The sequence below is a fragment of the Sycon ciliatum genome, chromosome 5 (genome assembly GCF_964019385.1).
Source record: "Sycon ciliatum chromosome 5, ocSycCili1.1, whole genome shotgun sequence".
Taxonomy (NCBI): domain Eukaryota; kingdom Metazoa; phylum Porifera; class Calcarea; order Leucosolenida; family Sycettidae; genus Sycon; species Sycon ciliatum.
The window spans coordinates 1,617,800-1,640,984 of record NC_088647.1 but is presented as its reverse complement, the minus strand read 5'-3'; the positions used below and the strand labels follow the sequence as shown (position 1 = coordinate 1,640,984).

The 23,185-nt window shown below is 47.7% G+C and overlaps 1 protein-coding gene across 1 annotated transcript; it reads right to left on the bottom strand.

Annotated features, from left to right (window-relative positions):
• Positions 1-1,759: 1,759 nt before the first annotated feature.
• LOC135817131 (H(+)/Cl(-) exchange transporter 6-like) lies at positions 1,760-21,647 on the bottom strand. The gene is made up of 24 exons (XM_065330253.1): positions 21,456-21,647; positions 17,997-18,062; positions 16,560-16,625; positions 15,527-15,592; positions 14,283-14,349; positions 13,725-13,831; positions 13,304-13,360; positions 12,981-13,050; positions 12,613-12,680; positions 12,135-12,193; positions 11,826-11,872; positions 11,369-11,454; positions 10,970-11,083; positions 10,254-10,417; positions 9,422-9,648; positions 8,226-8,376; positions 7,614-7,782; positions 6,694-6,800; positions 6,077-6,297; positions 5,672-5,757; positions 4,847-5,143; positions 4,236-4,346; positions 3,746-3,871; positions 1,760-3,053 (listed from the first exon to the last, which is right to left on the bottom strand). The coding sequence occupies exons 1-24, from the start codon at positions 21,522-21,524 to the stop codon at positions 2,970-2,972; spliced, it is 2,685 nt and encodes an 894-aa protein (XP_065186325.1). The 5' UTR covers positions 21,525-21,647; the 3' UTR covers positions 1,760-2,969.
• Positions 21,648-23,185: the final 1,538 nt, after the last annotated feature.

The following is a 23,185-nucleotide window of genomic DNA, read 5'->3' as shown; positions in this document are numbered from 1 at the left end:
GGGTGAGTGCAGCGTATGCAGCTTGTGGTTGCGTTTCCGCATACGAGGACAACTTCTCCACGAGGTTGAGCCATCTTGTTGCCTTCTGCTCAACAAAGCTATCCAGGAACGCAGGCGTACCAATAGCCGAACCCAGGTACCGGCAACCATCGACGCGGATGTCAACTCCAGTGTCGGCGAACATCTCCACTGCTCGATCATAATGCTTCGGTTTAACCAGGAGAACCGACTTGGACGGGTTGAGATGATAGCCGTAGGCAGGACCTTGCTCTGTTAGGCTATGCCACCATGCACGCAAAGGCATCAGCTTGCCACCTGCTCCTGAGTCATCAGCAAACCAGGCTTGCACAGTATTTGCAGTAGAGACTGACTGCAGCAAAGGAAGAACACCGAGAGCATAGAGAGGCATTGCAATCGGGTCCCCCTGCGTGGTACCTTCGGAAGAGAGGATGACTTCTCCACCGACAAAGAGCTGTGCGGGTTGCCTGTAAGTGTTGATGACAACTGGTGACATGGCTGGACAAAGATGCTGGATGTTCTGCAGATATACAGCACGATTCAAGCAATTGAACGCGTTTGAGGCGTCTGCTAGAAGGAGGCCTTCCGTTTCGTCATCTGCGAAAACTTCTCTCATGGATCGATTCATGAATCGATTCGCGCTATTCACATCACCCCATGTGAATGGAGTGAACGGATTCCGAATCGATTCCAGGGCTCATGACATGAAATCGAACGACTTGAATGCATGCGAATGGATTCATGAATCGATTCAAGTGTGTAATCGAACGCACTCACTGTGGATTCCGTGATTTCCGCGGATGATGGCAACTAATACTTCTGCGAAATTTGCCGCGGCCGCGGAATCGCGTTTTTCCAAGGGGACAGAGCAATGGCAAATGCATGGCCGGCCGACCCTGTACTGGGCTAAAGTATCTAACACTTACTAGTAACAGTTAGTTTGATGACTGCCAAAAGCTTCATTTCCACATCGCGGCTAAAGTTGCTCACGGGACGAAATGTGTTGCATGATTTTATGACCACGGCTTAAGGTTTACACCAGAGAGTAGTACAATACACTAGTCCTTGGTTTACAGTATTACACGATGCTTGTTTGTCCAGAAACACCCCTTGACATAGGCACTTCAGCCTTTGGGTTATCCGTAATAATCAATAATATAAGTAAAATAAAAGTAGTACAATGTACATGACATGTTGCAGTCTTTCATCATAATTATTGCGCTGCTTTTGCCCGTAAAAGAGGCCTACTGCACATGCAAACAAAGAGTACAGCGTGCGTGTACAGCGTACAGCGTGTATGATAATGCTATGCCAACACTGCAATTGTGTGTTCTATTCCTTGCCGGATATGGGTTGTCTTTTTGCAGTTTACCAGTTCTCAGTGCAATGTACATACACCGCCGAATCACATGCCTGCAGCTCCTGGCACTTGTCTTCAAATCATGCAGCAGAGAGACCCTAGCTCCCGTCCCTCCTTCACAGACGAAACCATTTCCCATCAAGTAACATTTTGCTTAGTTGCGATAAAAGAACGCGAGTCTGCTGACATCTATCAACGATAGTGGGAATCCGCAGTACTGGCACTGGATAATGCTATTGCCCCCAACCCCACGCACGCGCGCGCGCGCACACACACACACACACGTACACGCACACACACACACACACACACACACACACACACACACACACACACACACACACACACACACACACACACACACAAAGACGATCAAAATAATTCATATCCTATGTGTTCAATGCATACGACTGGAAATATTCACTTTGGGAGGATGCAAACTCTCACGGAGTTTTCGTCTTATGTACGCAATACAAACTATATAAAATAAGTTAAAAAAAGCATGATGATAAAAAATAAAATAGATGTAATAAATAAGTCAACAAGTTATTTTAGTTGTGGATACACGCCTGCCAATTCAACACTCACCACGTAGTGGAGCATAAACACTTGATACAGCATGACGGCAAATACAGTCAGAATTAGGCAGCAATGGATCTCTCTGCATGCTGCGTCAAGCGGCGGGGGATTGGGATAGAAGCACTGTGGGCCCGTGACCACCATCAGAGTCCAGAGATGGATCAGCACAGACTCAAGCTGCACATGCATGCCTGCTGATGTTCCTCTGTGCTATCAGACAGACAGCGTCCTAGGTATGCAGTTTGAAGAGCCGCCGCCAAACACTGTGCAAACAGAGAAGAAGGCATCTTCACTCCGGGCATATGGGCGGGGGAGGTTCGACGTGGCAACTGGTGCAGCACAGTGCAACACGAGCAGAAACGCAGCGATGCGACGCGGGGTTGCCACTGCCCAAAACATGTGCTAAGCCGCACAAAAGCAATCACAGACTCGACATCAGCAAGTGAGCCGAGGTGAATTGTGGCAATGGCCTTCACAAACACATCACTGTACCCAGCTCCAGGGAAAACCAAGTCAAGCAAGGTGATATAAGCTGGGAGTCTGTCCGACACGGAAATTCACAGTTGGAAGAAGATACCATAGGCGCTGGATGGTTTTACCTTCTACAAGTGAACAACGTCAAGCAAGCATCCACATCATACAAAGCGAACTCAGGCGACTCAGGATGCCAACAGCATGTGACCCTCGTCTCAAGCTACAGATCGGTGCAGATCAGGGCCAGTCCTGGAAGAATTCACGACGTGCACCGGTCAGGAACAATCAAGACTTTGACAGTTTGAGTGGTGCACACGTACACGCAGGCAGGCGTCATAAACAGGCTGTCCATCCGACATATGGCCGTGCGCCGTGCTTGCTCAGACCATTCGCAAAAGTGTCATCAAGTCCAGCACAAAAACACGCACACTCCAGATTTCAGCGTACGCCGACGTAAAATCATTATCAGGATTCCTGCACTTCAAAGTAAAATCGTAAAAAAGCCATTATTTAGTGGGAAAACTTCACTGTTGGTACGTTAGTCATGGGACAAGCCGTGTCTTTCCATGCAGCGCTCCAGGAAAGCATGCGTCAGGTTGTGCCGCGTGATCACTCCCACAATCTACAAAGCACACAAGCATACAAGCATAAATGTCAGTTAGCATCCCGTGAAGCACGTAAGTGTCATGAAACACAAACCAAAATTAATACTGTCATGCAACAAGCAAACAGTTCACAACTACTATATTATTTAAACGAGCCAGTCAAACTGACTTCGCAGGCCACCAATCTCAAGGATCAGTTGTCATGCGTGTATCGGGTGCAATCTGCAAGTGCACCGGATGTAGACACCAACACCCACTGATTTTCTCTCAATTTATAGCAACGCTAGCGGACAAGTGAAGCTGGATTCCATGCTTGACGTGTGTACAGTAAAGCCTGCACTAACTGGACGCCCTTGGCCTTGGTGCAGGGGAAACTGTCATGAAATGACCGAATTCCGCTTGATCCAGGGATGCACGTTCGATCCACAGCACTTTGGCGCATGACAATTTGTCCGGTCAATACAGGATTGCGTTTGGTACAGTGTCCGGCAAACCAAGGTTTCACTGTACCCGTGTATGTAGGAGCATGGACAGAGCTGTGAGCTGTGCAGCACATGCAGCAAAGTACACTACACCCATTGTGTGCGTGTGATAGAACAAATTCGCGCTTTGCGTTAGACTCGGCTATAGGCCGAGTTTCCCGCATCCGTAGGAATGCCACCACCCTCAAGGATCAAGGCGCACAGAGAAGAACATGCTGTACCCTAACCTGTCCCATGCTGTCCATAACTGGCAAGTGTCGCAGTCCCATCGTTCTGAACAGGTTGAACACGTACGGGACCGGGCTCAGAGCCGACACGGTGTACGGACATGGGTTCATGTAGGGCGTCAAATCCTGCACACCCAGCAACAGCAACACACATCATTCAACCAACATAATTATGGTTGTAACTTATCAGGGATCCCAATCACAACCGTATACCGCTGGTTGAGAGCATATCACTTCACAGCATGTGTCTGCAGTGGTCATGCAAATCAAATATACAACAGAGATATCACACAAGAAAAACAAGGGAAACGTGGCAGGCAAGCAGGCAGAAAGAGAGGGAGAGAGAGAGAGAGAGAGAGAGAGAGAGAGAGAGAGAGAGAGAGAGAGAGAGAGAGAGAGAGAGAGAGAGAGAGAGAGAGAGAGAGAGAGAGAGAGAGAGAGAGAGAGAGCAGGAGTGGATGATCAGAAACCCCGGAGAGGACAAACGTACCACAATTTTGTCCATGTCTTCCGATGCCACCGTGATATCGTGAATGTCAGGAAAGCGTGGATAGTCACAAAGCAACTTGTCATAATCCAACACTGAGAGTTTAGATTGCTCCTGTGGAATCACAACAAACACACAGAACAAATCAAACACAAGTGCGGTGCAGGAGGAACTAGCGGCTTCCCGTTGCGCGCGATGTTATTCTGCTCCGTGTGCTTGTAACATACGCCTGCTGTCCTATGGACGGTGTAATCAGCATGTAGCAAAACAGCATGCATACGATAGCCACGGGCATTGTCCATTCCAACCTAAGTTGAGCTGGGCAAGGCTTGACAAACAAGAACAATGACTGTGAAAAATTCCCACTGCATGGCCGACTATTCCCACTGCATAGCCGACTATTCCCACTGCATAGCCGACTATTCCCACTGCATGGCCGACTATTCCCACTGCATGGCCGACTATTCCCACTGCATAGCCGACTATTCCCACTGCATAGCCGACTATTCCCACTGCATGGCCGACTATTCCCACTGCATGGCCGACTATTCCCACTGCATAGCCGACTATTCCCACTGCATAGCCGACTAATCATCCGCACTTTCTAAACTCACCTCGACTTCTTCCTCTGGCACGCACAAGCGCTCCTTGAGCAACTTGACTAGGTGATGCCGCAGCACCATGCCGTGAAAGAGCAGGACAGTCTCGCTGCCCTGCATGTCATGCTGATCACTGTGCAGTGAGGATGTGGACGAGGACATGGGCGAGGGGCCGAGAGGCGATGGTTCGCTACTGCTTTCATTGCTGGGTTGGCGTGACATGTTATTGCTGGCTTGACGCGAGACGTGACCGGAATGGGACATAGAGAAGGTCATCCGGGACGTACGGATGCTGAGTAAGTCGGGTGCATGCTGCAAGAACACACGCACGCACACGCACATACACACATGCACGCACGCACGCATGCAGATATATACATGCACAGAGCGGAAAAAGGTCATATTTCCACTCTGCTTTTCTTTCTCACATACTTCGAAGCATAGCATTAGAGGGCCAATGAGGAGAACTTGGCGCCAGACAGAACGAAAGCAGCACCACACAATCTGTTTCGGTAGCCATCATTTTGTCATGCAGCATGCACCCGAGTACATGTAGGTAGTCAAACGCAACGGTCACCGCATAAGCTGAATATCCAAACAGTTATTTCCTCCAGGTCCAAAGCAGTCACTTACATGTTGAAATGACCTCTCAATCCACAAGATCTAAAGATGAAACCAATTGAAGAGCTGGTAAATTGTATTTTGACGTAACCAGGAATTTCTTCAGATTAAAATGGAATGGATGATCCCGACTCATCATTACCCCCCCCCCCCCCCCCCCAGCAATATTCTCCATTTTCCATCTCTACAGTTTTATTGTATAACTAGTAGTGCACATACCTGCATAGCGTGCGCACGGCAGAGTGCCATGTACTCGGGATTGTTCTGGTTCACATTACTACGAAGCCGTACCTTGGAGTACTCAGCTGTAAGCAGGTGCACAACACACATACACAAACACACATGGAAGCACAATTGCACATACAACAGATTTAATAGTTGTCTGATGTTTGCCTTTGGGCATGAACCTATTAGTTACAATGAATGATGTGTGGTGCTCTGTGCCGTGTGTGCACACACACACACACACACACACACACACACACACACACACACACACACACACACAAACACACACACATACATACATGTACTTCGAAGTACACCCCCCCCCCCCCCCCACACCCACCCACTCACCCCCCCCCCCCCCCCCCCCACACACACACGCAGGGCTGAAGTACTTACTACGCGTGCTGGCTGCCAAACCAGGGTCCTGATCTGCACTGGCACTGGTGCTGCTGGCTGGTGGGGACACTAGCTCCTGTAGCTGTGTGGAACGCTTGTGTTTGGTGATGACGGGGAACGCACTGTGTGCTGTGGTGCGTAGCATGTGCACCAACGAACGCACACGCGTGTTCGGATACAGGTACTTGATGCGCGTGGACATGATGTGCGATGCTGTCATTCTGCACACAAGACGGAGCAATGTACAGGCACCACAGACATGTGCGAACAAACACATACGCACAGACAGACAAAGAACACACACACACACGCACACACACACCCACACAGGCAGACAAAGAACACACACGCACGCACACGAGGCGGACTCATGAGTGAGAGGGCATTCTCAGGAAATCCCAAGGAAAGTGCCTCTGGGCATGCTAGAACCAGATTCAAGGCTATCATTGCTATCAGACTACAGCACTGACAGTGCTCCTGCACTGCACTGCTCACCCTAACACTACTGACAGCAATACAAAGTATAGATAGAGAAGTCACAGGTATATACATGTACAGCCGAAGCTCCACATAGCACAGCCCAGCACAGCTGAGCACAGCAGAGGACAGTGGGTTACCTGTGCGTGATGTCTGGAGCTTCCCATTCCAGTAGCGGTATGGCGCGCAGGTGGATGTGAATATCGTACAGACCCTCATTGAACAGGTCTCCAATCCACTTGGCCACCTGCGCAACATAACCACACACACACACACACACGCATACACACACACACACACACACACACGAGCACAAAGCAACATCAGCAATGCTACCAGTCACACCCAGCACCAGTACAACACACATGTACGGGTTGTGCTAGGAGAAATCAGACCCAAAGTGCATATTCAGCACCTTGGTCTTGAACGGCCCTGGACTGTGTCTGCAAGTGGTGCAAATACTACTGGGTGTACACATGTAGAAACAAGAAACTGGCCCCAGGGTGCTGGCTTTGTACTTTGTGTTGGACTTCAGCCAGCACAGCTGCATACGTGTTGCCAGAACGAATAATATCCTTAGAGACCAGACCAGTCATCTTCTATTGAGTTCAACAAGACGATGATTGACCATAAGAGTACATGAAAACCAGAGTGCGCAGCTTGGGGCCTTCTCTGCTATGGGTGTCTGTCACGGCGGAATTCTGTGATTACATCATATTTCGTGCAGATCTGAGGCGGGAAATGGCGTAGTGCGTACAACTGAGCTGCAGTTGTGCAGAAAGAGACCTGCTTGAATCCTGCTTGTACGCACTACATCACTAAAATGATGTAATCACGGAATTTCGCCGTGACAGCAACCCATCCGAGCTGCACACTCTGGTTTTCATGTACTCTTGTTGACCAGCATAGTGAAGTACAGAACGAGGGGTTCCCGCTACCATGACCGCACTCTGCTTAAGACGTGAATGCTGTCCTGTCCTGTCTGTCTGTCTGTCCATCTGTTTGTCAGTCTATCTCCCTTCCAGAAGTGAACACAGAAGAGAATATGAGTAGGTCGTACCATTAGTGTGATCATAATGGGCACTCCATAGCTGATGTTGTTCGTAGACTCCATCAGAATAACCGTCAAGCTGATGGTCATGCGTACCACACCGCCAAGGAAAGCAGCAGCACCGATCAGCGAGTACGTCCCCACTGAAACATTGGCTTCATTCAGATACCCGACCTTGCTGTAACACAAATACACAAACATGTGCACGCGCATGCACTCACACACACGCACACACACACACACACGAATACACGCATACAAATACACAAACACACAGAACGGAAGGACATTGGTTACATTTTACTTCTCCGCGTGGAGCTGCACGAAAAGTCTACGTGGTAACAAGTCAGCAAAAAGAAGAAGAAGGAGAGACACCTCAAATTAGACCAACATAATGTTTTGACACCAGAGACGCATGTACAGTGCTACTTAATGAAGTCCAATCAAGCGAGTCAACGTTGCGCCCTGCACCAGTGAACATCCCAGTGTCCGCAAGTCTAGGGTTGCACAACGCCCGGCTGCACAATGCCCGGCAGCGCGTACTTGACCCACGCGATCGGATTTCATTGAGCAGCACTGTAGTAGAAACAGAGTTGTAAAAGCAGACTTGAGCAGACTTACACCAATATTTCGGCCACTAGTCGTCCATAGGACGCACCACAGGCAATGCAGGGGACAAACAGACCACTGGGTATACCAGCGCCGTAGGTCCAGCACGCCAGAATGAAAAACATCACCAGGTAACACACCAGCGTCGGAATGGAAAAGGTTGCTGAGCAAGGAAACAAACGCACCCACACGCACACACACACAAATGTATACACACATTGAAATAAGTCAGTGCCTGTAGAAAGAACTGCGACTGGGCTTCTCACACTAGAGCAGAAAACAGTGACCTATACACGGGCACACCTAAATGACTTGGCCTGAGGTAGGCATGCAGTGACATGGTAAGTGTGAGACTAGAGGGTTAGAGCAAGCAGCTGATCTCAATGCCCCCATGTACTGATGGACACTACAGAGAGCGGAGTCCTCCGGTTCGATAGAGTACTCAATACAGAAGCAGAGCAGTAACACACGAGTCACAGAGTACTAGTAACACGCGTCTGGTTTGCTGTAACAAATAGTTTCATGCCAGATGGCAATCTTCAGACAACTGATGGACACTATGTATGATGTAGGGTCAAGGGCGGGTGCAGAACAGACAAAGACAATGATAACCACCATGGCTGTAGTGATTTTGGCCGCTACACAAACTGCGACGGGGATGGCGCTACAGTCCATTTCAAAACTATAGACGCGTAGGGTTTTTGAAATATTTCAAATTTGGCTGGAACTTTTTGGGAATAGTTTTCGGAATATTGCTCAGGTCCGCTCCACAATTACTCTCATATACTAGTTTCTAAACGATTGGATAACAGACGCCCAATTTGGAAAAATTTATGCACAAAGTGATCACAGATTTTATGTGGTATAGATGCTGGCATAACGGTTTTTGGCTAGGTACGCGTCTATAGTTTTGAAATGGACTGTAAGTTATGAACCTTGAATACCAATTCAAATAATGATATGCATTTTACCAAAGCACTTTCTTCACAGTGTTGATAGTTAAACTCAGAAGAAAGGAAAGCGAAGGCCAAAACGCGGGAAGGAAAGCGAAGGCCAAACCGCGGGAAGGAAAGCGAAGGCCAAACCGCGGGAAGGAAAGCGAAGGGCATCATGGAGGAAAGGAAAGCGAACGGCAATACAGCGGGAAGGTAAGTAAAGGGCAATGCAGCGGGAAGGAAAGCCGAAGGGCATCCCAATCTCAATCTTACCCTTTTGATGGAAGAACTCTTTGATGGCAGCTTCCTGTGGATTGAAGAAGAGCGTGGCCATGTCGTTGAAGTAGCCATCGGGACAGAAGAATGTCACCGTGTCGTTGTTCAGCTCCACGTCCTGCGGAATCACCGAGGCTACATACGGCTGGCAGGTCCCCATCATCGTCAGGGCGGCAAACGTCGCCGTCGTCGTCACCATGGAGATGAGAATGGCCTCCAGAATTCTGCAACAAGAATAACCGGACTAATGGGTTGAGGCAACGCCACAGCAGATACAGCAACACGGGTACAGTGAACTGAGCTGAAGGAGCACACAGTAAAGACACTACACATGCTGAGTGTCAGTGAACTGAGCTGAAGGAGCACACAGTAAAGACACTACACATGCTGAGTGTCAGTGAACTGAGCTGAAGGAGCACACAGTAAAGACACTGCACATGCTGAGTGTCAGTGAACTGAGCTGAAGGAGCACACAGTAAAGACACTGCACATGCTGAGTGTCAGTGAACTGAGCTGAAGGAGCACACAGTAAAGACACTACACATGCTGAGTGTCAGTGAACTGAGCTGAAGGAGCACACAGTAAAGACACTACACATGCTGAGTGTATGTCCAACACTCAAGGAATCATCTCCAACTCAGCTCATCTCCCCGGATTTCATTTGAACGTAGGCAAGCAGCAAAGTTAAAAGATGATATAAACAAGAACTTTAAAAAAGGTGAACACATGGTGTTGGTCTGGGTATGCAGTGCTCCTCCCCCCCAACTTGTAAGAACAGGGCTACCAGCCATACACAAGCAGCCTCTCCACTTCCGTCAAGCCACCTTACTTGACTATCTTGCCCTTGCGCTGTACGTGCTTCATGCGATAGCGCGTCAGAATAGTGTTGAGCGTGTTGAACGCTGCACCCAGCAAGCCGCCGATAGCGCCGATGGCAACGAAAATCACCAGGTCAGTGGCTGTCCACAGGTTGCAGGAATGCCCAAACTCACACTGCATAGGATACGGATAACGATAAGGGACCGGACAACAACAACAACAACAGCAGCAGCAGCAGTGCCACAAGCAGCAACAGCATTACCAGCAGCAGCAGAACAAAAACTGAAATATTAACCCGCACACCGTACATAATATACACTGCAGTGGCATCAGGTGAAATCCGATCTGAAGTGCAAACTTGATGCCCCCTCCCCGGCCTATTTCTATTACATCACTCTTACACCATCTGGTTGCCTAAAATTAATGGCCATCAAACGTATTCACTCTGCTACATACGGAAAAAAGGTTTCCAATGACAGATCTTTCCATGGGTACTACATCAACCAAAAAACTGCCTGGATAAACGAGATACGAGTGTGCTCCGACTTCCACGGCATCACGGGCCGTAGAAGTATTGGGTACCAAATATGTACACATACTTTGGGTCGGATTTCATCAAGTGAAACTGCACTGTACAATCATTACCATCTGTCACATGACCTGGGATAAGCTAATGATAGCCTGAACTATGCAGCAAACAAGTACATACAGCGTGCAATAGCTCACCTCAAACTCTCCAAAGTCAATGAGACTGGGTTCGTTAAGACGGCCCCAGCCAATCTCGGACGTTCCGGACAGGAAGAAGTTGAGGGTGAACGTGGACACCATGGAACAGAACAGCTGTTGTACCGGAGTTAGGTATGCACACACGCACATAGGAGCACACAGAGACATGCACACACACACGCACACACACATACACACACACACACACACACACACACACCACACACACACACACGTACGCACACACACACATAGGTCGCAGCAAAAATCAATCAGCAAGACACCACAAATGTGTTTGCTTGACATCAGTGTTCTGTACTCCTTTCTTGTTCATCCAGCAGTTTCTCAGAACCATGATCCAATGCAGCATAATACAGGTAAAGTTTGCTGACAACTCACCGTTCTCCATGTCAGCGCCTGGTTCCAGAACGACGAGCCTTCTTCTAAACTGAAGAGCACGCCTCCGATCGGTGCACCAAATGCAGCTGTGTTCACAGTAACACCACAGCAAACCAAACAATCACAACAGTAGCACGTACTCGTATTCCCATAATGACAACAATCATGAGTGACCCAGTGCCATGAAACACTGAGTAACAACTGCGGCAGAGCCTTATCGCCAGTGTCAGCTTATTTTGAAAGCTCTACTTGGCTGCGTAGAGCACTATCGCAAGACAAGGGTGACCTGGCTAATGTCACCCCCCCCCCCCCCCCACACACACACACGAACCCCCACACACTAGAATAATGACAATAAATAGAGCTATTTCTCTGGCGTTCGGTCTCTATCTGTCAACCTCCACATCTCTCTCCACATCAATATCTGTCTTCGCCGTTCTGTCTGTTTCAATCTTACCTGCTACTCCAGCTGCCGCTCCACTAGATACAAAGTCTCTCTTGTCACTGTAAGAAAACAAACCAACCCATGCACACAACCCACAAATTCACAAATCTTTAAACCGGTTGATACACGAAATTCAGGGAAATGGGAAGAGACGTCCATGTCAGTCACATATCTCATACAGCGGTGGAGTCTACATGATGGTGTTGGGCACTAGGGCATAGAAAGCGAATCATAACATTGGACACACACACGCATACAAGATAATAGCCACAAGGGTGGGAGTACAGCGTATGACATCAAAAACCGAGTACGGATACTCACCGATCAGACCGGAAGTAGGAGTAGTCAAAATTGATAAAGCGGAATGCTATGCTCTGGAACTGCACAAGGGTTGAGAGAGAGAGAGAGAGAGAGAGAGAGAGTTAGAGATGGAGAGAGAGAGAGAGAAAGAGAGAGAGAGAGAGAGAGACAGTTAATCCGATTCAACCCCAACATTGTTTTCTGGACTGACAGATATCCCAGCCCCACGTGCACCCCCCCCCCCCCCCCCCACACACACACCAAGCTACACCCCCTCCCCTCCCCCCCCCCCCCCCCCCACACACACAAACACCTACCTACACACCCACGCACCCACACACATAGCCTGAGCAACAGCAGCCCTACACTAAGTCTACAGCAGAACCATGCGGTAAGTCCTACAGGCTAATAGTAAACATGCAAAAAAGACCTTCAGTGGATAGGTAACCAAACATATTATTACAACAGACCTGGCAGTAATTTTACAACTCGTACTTACTTGTGGTAGACCGGAGCCTACAATAGCACCCGTGTGGATCATGGGACCCTCCTTGCCAACAAAGAAACCTGGAATACAAGATTAATCAACAGCAGCAGTACACAGCGGCTATGCTTAGTACAGAGTTGAGAGCACAATCATGCACATCCATGCGCACACCATGTACCATGTACACGCCCAGCGCAAAAGAAGCACGCAAATCTGCAAATGCACTGGATGTGCACACAAAGATTTTCTCTTATAGCACACCCCCACACGCACGCACATACCATACCCCACCCCCCCCCCCCCCCCCAACACACACACGCACATACTCAAACACACCCATGCACCCGCATATCCTCAGCCACCCCTAGGCACAAACTTACCTCCCGCTACGCTGAACAGTACACCAACAGCCTTGGACACAAGAGTGCGTAACCTGGCAACATGTGGTACCTGTGAAAACACAACGTCAGACATGCAGAGACGTATGCAGTGAGACCAACATTCAGGCATACCAGATGATGCATCACCCTAGCATTGAGGAAGACCCCTCAAGCCTGGGGCATTGGCAATTTGAACATAGAGGCATTGCAGTGGGAAGGTAATAAGACATGCAAGCCACCCAGGTCAATAATCACTGGTACGGATGTCATTCTGCCTGTGAATGAGTGAGGCACGTGGACATACATGTACACCCCGTGCTCACCTTTACACCATTCAGGTAACACTTGATCTCCGGTATTCCACTGCCTGCAGCTACCGGCTACACACACACACAAACACACACACACACACACACACACACGCACACACACACACACACAAACATGCAAACAACAACGGCTTTAGTAAACATGACCAAGACACAAGCTTTGATATCGCAGACGAGCACTGCAACCGAACAACATATTGCTACTCGACAAAGTTTTTGACTTTTATTGCAATCAGCAAAATGTGAGAACAACAATGGACAAAGAACTCAACGCGTTGAATTCAAACAACAAATTGCTACTTGAACTACATGGCTACCACGAACACCATATTGAGGAGTCGGTGTCTAATCCCCCTTGAATCTGCCCCTCTGTCTGTCTCTCTACTGGTCAGAACAAGACGGTGTAATGCCCTACCTCTATTGCTGTCAGAATCGCTGCAACCAGAGCGAATGCCGCATTGAAAGCAACAAGCAGCAATAACGCCAGGATGAGGTTGCCCTGTGGTGCCCATACTAGAAGATCTTCACAAACAAATCAAGTCAAGGAATTAAACATCAGAGAGAGAGAGAGAGAGAGATAGAGAGAAAGAGAGAGATAGAGAGAGAGGGGGGGGGGGGGGGGGGGTAATCAAACAGACCCCAACCCAGAATACTGTAATTTCACAAATTTTCGGTGTACTTTTATTTTCGGTACTTTCGGTGCGTCTGTTTCATACCTAAAATTTCAATACACCGAACAAACACTAACACACATAATCCAATAGGGAACTGCTTCTCTGTACCGACAATTTCTGTTCACCTAACCTGTCCTGTTGCCCTCATACCGAAAATATTGAGCACCGAAAATTTCTGAAATTAGAGTACCTACACTATGGGTGGGCTAAGAAATACGAGCTCTATTTATGAGCTCGACACCCACACCGTGAAAGAACATTCCAACATGCCATGCTTGGCAAGCAGTCATTGAGGATACGGTCTCGCACTGTGTTGAACTTCAACTGAGTCAGACGGCGCACGATAAAGTCAATGAGAAAAGCGATCTAAGCAGGTAAGCACAGTACACACACACACACACAAAGTACAGGGAAACAAGAAGAAAATATTGATGCCGCACTGCAAACTAGCCTCGCACGGAACTGAAGCACTCTCTCCCCCCCCCCCCCCCCCCCCCCCCCCTTCTCCACCCCTAGCACACAACCATTGACCTTCCTCAAGAAATTCATCTCTCGAAATCCAACGTGCAGGGCGGAGGAGGCTGCAATACATCATGATATTCCTTCAATGCTAACTGCCAGTCGAACAGGGTCCTAGGCATCTAATGACCTACCGGTACTGCAAAACCGGGAAACCTTTGCAATCTGCAAATGTTGGCGACTTCCGCGATGAGTATGCAATGGCAAAAGTAAGCCGACACGAAGCGAAGCGCTATAGTAAAACTACAGTTCTGTCCGGTGCCGAAGAACGAGCAGGCTAGGATTTCACCAAGCACAGCATACCAATGTGTACACGGTGACTCAACTGTGCATAGACTGTAGTACAATAGACTGTATTACATGTACAGTGAAACCTGTCTAAGGGGCTGTCCAAGGTTACCAATAATATTTTCAAAACGAAATGTTTTCGTTTGTGGGTGGGTGGGTTTGATGGTGTTTCGTTTTGAAAATAATTATTGAATGCTGATTGAGAATGCCCAGTTACTTCTGGATGTCGAAAATTGACATCAATATTTTATTGGAATTCGTTTTACCTGCAGAAAAGGTGGGTGGGTGGGTGGGGGCTGAAAAATACTAAAACTTTTCGTTCTGTAAAAACAGTCGGTAACCCCGGACGGCCCCTAAGACGACGACCGTTCAAGGGACCTTCAAAATGCGGTCTCTGTTACCAGGTGGTCTCCTTATCCAGGGTCGTTTGACTGGAAATAGCATCCCTTGGTCCTGGTTACAGTGGTCTTCTGGGGCAGGTGGTCGCCTTATCCGAGCGGTCGCCTTGACAGGTTTTACTGTACATGCACATGTAGATGTAAATACGAGCAGCCTAGGCTAGGAGGCTGACCCCCAGTTCTTCGGTACCCGCCAGTTGTCTCATGAAGCTGACACCAATAGCAAACATTTCCAGGTGGAAATCGATCTGCGTAAAGGAAATGTGTGACCAGCTCCCAAGTCTAACAAATCATCACAGGACTGAAGGAGGAGCAACAGTGAGAGTGTTCAGACTTACAAATCCTGTTGTTGCACCAATAGCTGCTACCATCACCCAGCGCATAAGATATTGACATGCAAATGTCTGTACACAAACACACACAAACACAGAAGCAATGATTAGGTTCAGACACATGACAGTAATAAGCCCGAGACGTTGCAGAGAAAACGTCACGGAACTGACATTAGTCTCTCTCTCTCTCTCTCCCTCTCTCTCTCTCTCTCTCTCTCTCTCTCTCTCTCTCTCTCATTCGTTTTTAATTGCAGGCTTTGTGGGGTTGTACATTCTTTTTTCTTTCTTTTCATAATTATTTCCTTTTTCCACTGTGCATCCCGTTACGAAATTAGAAGGCGCAATTTTTCTCCATCGGCGAAATATTCTCGACTGGCAACAGTCCGCATGCACATGTTTTGAGGTGCAAAAAGACCTGTCATAGAGGTCTGAGTCACCATTTGTAACGCTTCTAGTTAAAAGCTGCACTCACAACTGGCGCGTGTACGTATGAAACAACGCTTTCATGTGCATTTTTCTGGATGTTGGGGCGTCATGCGCATGGAAGCGCGCCAAAGTAGTTGCATTTTTCAGCGCCTATTAGGCAAGTACTGGCATACATGCAGGTCACTTTGACTGGCGCAGTCAAATAATTAGTACTCAAAGGCGTCGCATGCACAAACATACGACTGGAATTGCCACCAACAGTACACACCCTAAAAGTGTGCAACTCCAGCTATGGGGTCTGCGACAGCAGAACTTCACATCACGTAACAAAGCCATACACATTATTGGCAGCCTGTGCATGATAAATACATGGCTGTACGCAACCCTGCTTTGGGTTCAACTCTTGTGGTCACTTTGCACTGTTCGCCAGCATCACCTTTTGATGCTGGCATGTCACGTGATGTGAAGTTCTGCTGTCGCAGCATGCACGGAGGTTGTGTAGTTCCTTCTCCAAGGAGACGACAAGACAACTGACAACTGAGACAACACGAGACAAGGGTGCATGCACTTGCATTCTCCTGGGGCTATGTACTGTTGGTGGTGGTGGACTAACCTTTTCAGATAGGCTCTTGATCTTGGTCCGATAGGGAACATTGGGACACTGGTCATAGTTAAGACTCTGCATGGAACAAATATACATGCACGCACACACACATGCAGACACACACAGGCGTCCACACACACCATGTATCATGTACCATGTATACGCCCGTCGCAAGAGAAGCACACACACACACACACACACACACACACACACACACACACACGCACACATGCACGCACACAGAAAGACACATACAGAAAGACACACACACACACACACACACACACATGCAGGTCACAACACTGCTATATACTGACATATCACTATGCTACAGACTTCATACAGATACCATACGAGTACAACAACACACCCTACTACTACTGTGACCCTGGTGACCCTACACCAGAATACAATCTCACACTTGCTGACATGTACGGCACAACGAAAGCCGGAAAAGCAACATGATTTGGTGCCTGCGCTAATGAGTCCCTAAAGCAAAGTGCAAAAAGCATCAGCTCCAAAAATATCTGAATACCAGGCAGTCAAAGCCTATACATAGACAAGGAAGACGACACGGGAACATAATAGCCCAAACTCTGAGCACCTTGAGCCCGGATTAGAAAGCTGATACATACTCTATTCTCTCCATTCTCCAGGCTTCTAGCTGTTTCGACCTTGTTCGGTCTCCTCAGTGGATTTCATGGTGACTGGCTGAACCGATTGCGAACAGGTCTAGTGAACATCGAAGCATGTTTAAATCGGCCAAAAGCATCGAAGTCAGAGTGCTCTAACAGTCAGAAACACAGCGAGCTTTGCACGATACATAGTCTACAAAAGATATGATCATACACACGAATACCACCACACACACACCCAAACACGTACACACACACACACACACACACACACACACAAACACGTACACACCTCAGACCTCAGACCTCAGACATGCCCATCGCGGGAGCGATGATAGCGAACAGCTATGTTAGACATAGCAACTTGTGCTGGGATTACACCATTCAACAGCTTGCAAGGCTGATGAATTGACCGCCACTATTTTTAGCCTGGTATCCACCACACAGCTGTTTGAAGTGACTTTTTCTGGCCAGTGAATCCCTATTTTTCATTTTTCCATTTTTTTTCTATTTTTCTATTTTTTTCTTTTTCTACACACACACCACACCACATACTCCGGCATACACTGGCTGTTGGTAACCACCCAGGAGAATGAAAGAAAAGTCAGGAAGAGTCTGAGAAAGAGAAGAAAGACGTGTGTGACCATAATCGTCGGGAATCGAACCCGCAACCTATCGATTGGAAATCGCTGCACATACAAACACGTACACACACACACACACACACACACACACACACACACACACATTCACCCACAAACGCACACACACACACGCACAGAAAGACACCACAACAAACAGGTGTGCTGACCTCATAGTCCTTCATGGGAAGACCTTCATCATGATGTGGCATTGCGGAAGGATCACCCAGCATGTGCTACACCAGAAAACCACCGCAGAGAATTAGGTGTAAACGCTCCACTCCAGTACAGACCAGTCTTAGGAGTACTAGGAATTAGTAAGAGGTATGGACGGCTCACACACAGCTCTTATTGAGTATCCAGAAGCTTGCTCGTGTACATTCAAGTACGTCTATTAGCACTGTTAGCTTGTTACGGGTCTGTTCATACCATTCAGGGTATATTCATACCATTCAGTTTAGCATTAGTAGTGAGTCTGGGAGTTATGCAACATCAACAACAACAGCAATAATAAACACACACATGCACATTAGTTCAACACAGTTCAGAGAGTTAGAGAGTTATGCAGCATCCACAAAAATAGCTTAGACACATGCACACTTGTTACACACACACACATACAGACACACACACAACTCGTAGCAATCAAGGACATTGGATAAACAGAACAGTCAGCATGCACATGCACCCACACACACACTACCCCCCCCCCCCCCCCCCCCCTTCACACCCACTACAAACTACCCCCCCCCCCCCCTTCACACCCACTACAAACTACCCCCCCCTTCACACACACTACAAACTACCCCCCCCCCCCCTTCACACCCACTACACACTAACAGCAATGAGTGGCCTAGCTCAGCCATACTGCAGGTCAACCCAACTCCAACAACAAGGAGGACATGCATTCAAAACGCTAAAGAACACCACTTTATCCCGTGGTGAGTCTGGAAAAACATCTGATCAGGGCACAGGATTTTTCACAGTATTGAAGCAGACAGCACCACCATCTAGCAGACTAGAAAATGTATCATTGCCTGCAGGACAGCTAGGATGCACAATACATGCCAATGCAGGATGAAAACGTACACAATCCAGCTGAGCACGCCAGGTCTCATCTTCTGTGTTGTTGTACATCGTACTCTGCACTTGACAGCCTTGATCTAATTCCCGCCCCCTGCCGAAAACCCAGCTGGGAAGCGACATGGCGGGGGGGGGGGGGGGGGGGGGGGTCAAGGGCACTTAACGGAACATACCCCAAGAGGGTACAACTGTCTTGCGACGGCAGGACTTCACATCCCATGATATGGTTCAATGCTATTATGTTATGCTGGCAAACAGTGCGCGACCAGCAGAGAGTTGAACCCCAACGCTGTATCATGCCCAGGGAGGAAACAATGTGTACTGAGTTTGTCACGGGATATGAAGTTCTGTCATTGCAGACACCCCGCACTAGGGCCACAGACTGGTGGTGTTGGACACCCTGGGGGGGGGGGGGGGGGGTATGTACTGTTGGCTACAGTTGCAACATAGAGCAGGAGTCACAGCATTCGCAACAGTAGCAACACAACACGACTCAAATGCAGCAGACTTGCATGCAACAGAACAATCAGCAGCTGCTGTACTAGATCTACATGACTGTGGACTTGTCTTTGCTATACAGCCGACCCGTGCAAGGGCACTTTATCCAACTAAAGCTACAGTACACATGGTAGAGGAGACGGTTTCAAATAGGAAAGAGGCTGCAAACCGGAACGGGCTCAATATTCACTTTCTCGCTTGGTATTTTGTAGGGCTGAAACGAATGCTCAATGAAGCGATAAAATATTCTTTTTCCGAATACATGCGAAACGAAGAATATTCCGAATATTCTAAACCATACAATTTCCATGGATACCTAGTTTTATCCATGGAAACCATTGACCATTAACTGGCATACACCCCAATTACAAGAGAGACATTTGAAAAATAATTTGTCTTGCTGATTATAACACATCGAAAGAGGCAAACCTACTTCTATTTTGCACCAAATAAGCTTGATTGATGTCAAAAAGGCGAGTTTCTGTACATTTACGAATATTCCTATTCTACTTTAACGAAGAATATTCTTTTTCCGCCTTGCATATTTCGAATATTCGAATAATTCGAATATTCCTTTCAGCCCTAGTATTTTGAATAGAAAACGTACGTCACAGTAAGACTATGATGTGTTATACTCACAGCCAAAATTTCATGGCTCTGCGATCACCAGAAGCACCATACCAAGCAGGTGCGTTTTCGACGTGGTGCTTCGCACTGCGACTTAAGTTTTTACGTCTTTCGAAAAATCAACGTCTTGCCGCAGGTAAACAACGGCTCGCCTCTCGCCAATAAAGCACTGTATACCAATGACAACTAATGGAAGCACACATAAGACTTATTGTTGCTCTGTACTGGCCGTCGTGGAGCGATAGCCATTACCTAATGAATGTCAGAACCCAGGCTGAACCTGACGTGCACTTCAAAACTGCTCCGGTTTGGAGACACCAATATTTGAAACGAAAAATCGGGCAACTTGGAGGGAACTGGCCAACAACAAGGAGTGGCTCAGTCCGATCGACTCTGGCCTCAGAGCAAACTTCAACATGCCAGCTTCTTTCCACAAAGACATTTCGAGTGAACAATCCACACTGATGATCGGTTTGGGTGTACACAATTTTGCTGTCAAACCGTTCCTATTTGAGACCGCCTCCTCTACAGGCACACATGGTATAGTCAGTATACTAGTACCCAGTGCAACACACTGCAGCATAGCGTGGCGCAGGAACACAAGCACTGCAGTCATCTGGTCACATCATACAAGCTCAGTGCAAGTGTACGTGTGCGCATGACGTCGCATTTCAGAACAATCAGCAGCAAAGTCCCTCATGAGCCAGGACGCTATGTGTATGTACACGACTCTACAATGGAAAGCCATTCAAATGTATACCCTGAAAAGCGCATACAGTGAACTTCGCTTATAACGACACTCGGCGGGATGTCATAAAAGTGTCCTTATTCGCGAAGTGTCGTTATACCCGAAGTCTCATTATATGTATTACAGTTGGAAAGGACTTTGCTCTGGGCATGGAAATGCTGTCGTTATTCGCGAATTGTCGTTATATCCGCATGTGTCGTTATTAGCGAAGTTGACTGTATTTCATATTCTGATTCGAATCCATACAAGTCAAATCAATGGAACTAAACCAAACCAAAAAAGTGCAGTGGACAATCTCCCGTGCGTACCCTTTCCACTGCTACATGTATCTCTTCTTGCTTCCATGGTGTGGTCATTTACTAATGAACTAACTTTCCCACCCTGGCAGTACGTCAAGTGATGACTGAACTGAAATTTGAGGAATTTCGAATTTTTTTCTTGTTCGTTGACGCCCCAGCTTTCAAATGAACACAAAAGTATTGTGGGTGTGGATGTCCGAAATTTTATACAATGCTGCCCAATGCAGAGCACCGGCCGAGGGTAATTCGAGCCGCTCCCCCTCCAACTAAAACTGATAGCCTAATCAACATTTCATTATACAATGTGCCAATGCCATTTCCACAAAACAGCGCGGGTGGAAAATGAGAATACAATTCGAACCACACTCTCTTACCAGTTCCTGCTCGGCATGGCTGGCTTCCTCATCGTCAGACTGGCAGCAGCAAGAAGGGAGGTTCGCCATTATCCACAGTACATACGTTCTCGCTAGAAAGTCAAAGAGCTGCACAGGCCCTGAAGCATCAAGAATGCACACACCTGTGCTTGGTACAAATGTGCTCCCGGATCCTGGAACAAAATGCTAGTGGCTCAAACTCAAAATAAATAAAGTGTGGCAACATGTAATTTCTTTTTCAATTTTTCGTTTTCCTTTTTTTCAAGTGCGCGCGCGCAACGCGCGTTATTACACGCGTCCATGCACGTTTTTTTAGATGTACGTTATACTGTACGTTTTGGATACTCCGATTCTCGGAAAGGCTGCATCACGTGCGCTGCATATTGGGGAATTTCTGAGTTTATAAGATTAACATAATTATATTTTTACTACTATATTCCCTCCGGATCCGCCCGAGCAAGACAGGCAGAGAGTACATGCTGCACTGGTAAGCTTGATAACAGGATACTACATGACTGTACTCTTGTCGTCTTGACGATACTTACAAAAACTGTATGAGCACTTTGAGCAGTCGCCCATGTCATGCGCTCTTGATTATTGTTGGACGCCACGGTTAAAGTAAGTTATTGGAGTAGATTTGGGGGCTTACATGTTGTACTCTTGGTATTAGCAGGAGCTTACCGTATTTAAATGTCGCGTATAAAAACAGGTGCTTACGGCCGTATAAGCCGATGTAAGTCCGGCTAGGCTTCTATTCAAGTCAGGCTTCGCTTGTATTCAAAACAGGCTTCTATACGAGACACTAGCCTACAGTATAACAACATACCTGCCAACATTTGCAAACCTGATATCAGGACAATGACAGACCTACATGTACATGTAGGTATATATGAAAATATACAAATGCACCTGTGAGGCATGCGACGAACGCACCTTTGGGTGCCTATTACCACCCTCAGCGTCGGGACGGTCCCGGCCAAATCGCGGGCTGGTTGGCAGGCATGTTATAATTACACTCTCGATGGAGTGGTCCTCCAGCTGGTCCTGGCCAGGGAGTCGTAAAATACCGGTATTTTACGACTCCCTGGTCCTGGCCACACAAATAACTCCATAGACAGTGTGGATGTGAGCAGGGAGCAGTACAATACCGGTATTATAATACTACTTCACTGGTATTATAATACTACTCCCTGCTCAGATCTGAGACTGGCGACTCCGGTAGAGTAGTAATCTGTGGTTGGCCCCCTTTCTTTCTTTTCATTTTGCATGTCACTGAGTCCAGATCATCAGGACCAGCCCAGTCAGACTACATGTACTGGGTCCACTACGGTTACTGCATACCACCACCACATACACCATACTTTCCATGCTGACCTCTTGTCTGTAGTATGATACCCTGTTCTGAAAGTAGATCTACTGTTGATCGCCTCGCTGTCTGCCAAAAAAAGCCGCACTCTCCTTGCGTCTCTCTCCTACAAAACATTTGGTTCAGGGAGTAGCAAAATACCGGTATTTTACTGCTCACTGCTTTGGATTTCGTAAAGAAAACTGGATGTGACTCAGAGTCGATTGTGAGCAATGCTGGAGTGTTCACGTTACGCCTCAGAGTCAGATGCTCAGTGCACGTACAGATCACTGCCCCGTGCCACCAGAGGTCAGGATGCCTGTAATAATATCTCCAGTCAAGCGTCTATTGAAAGTTTACTTTCATGGCTATTGCTAGGATGGAT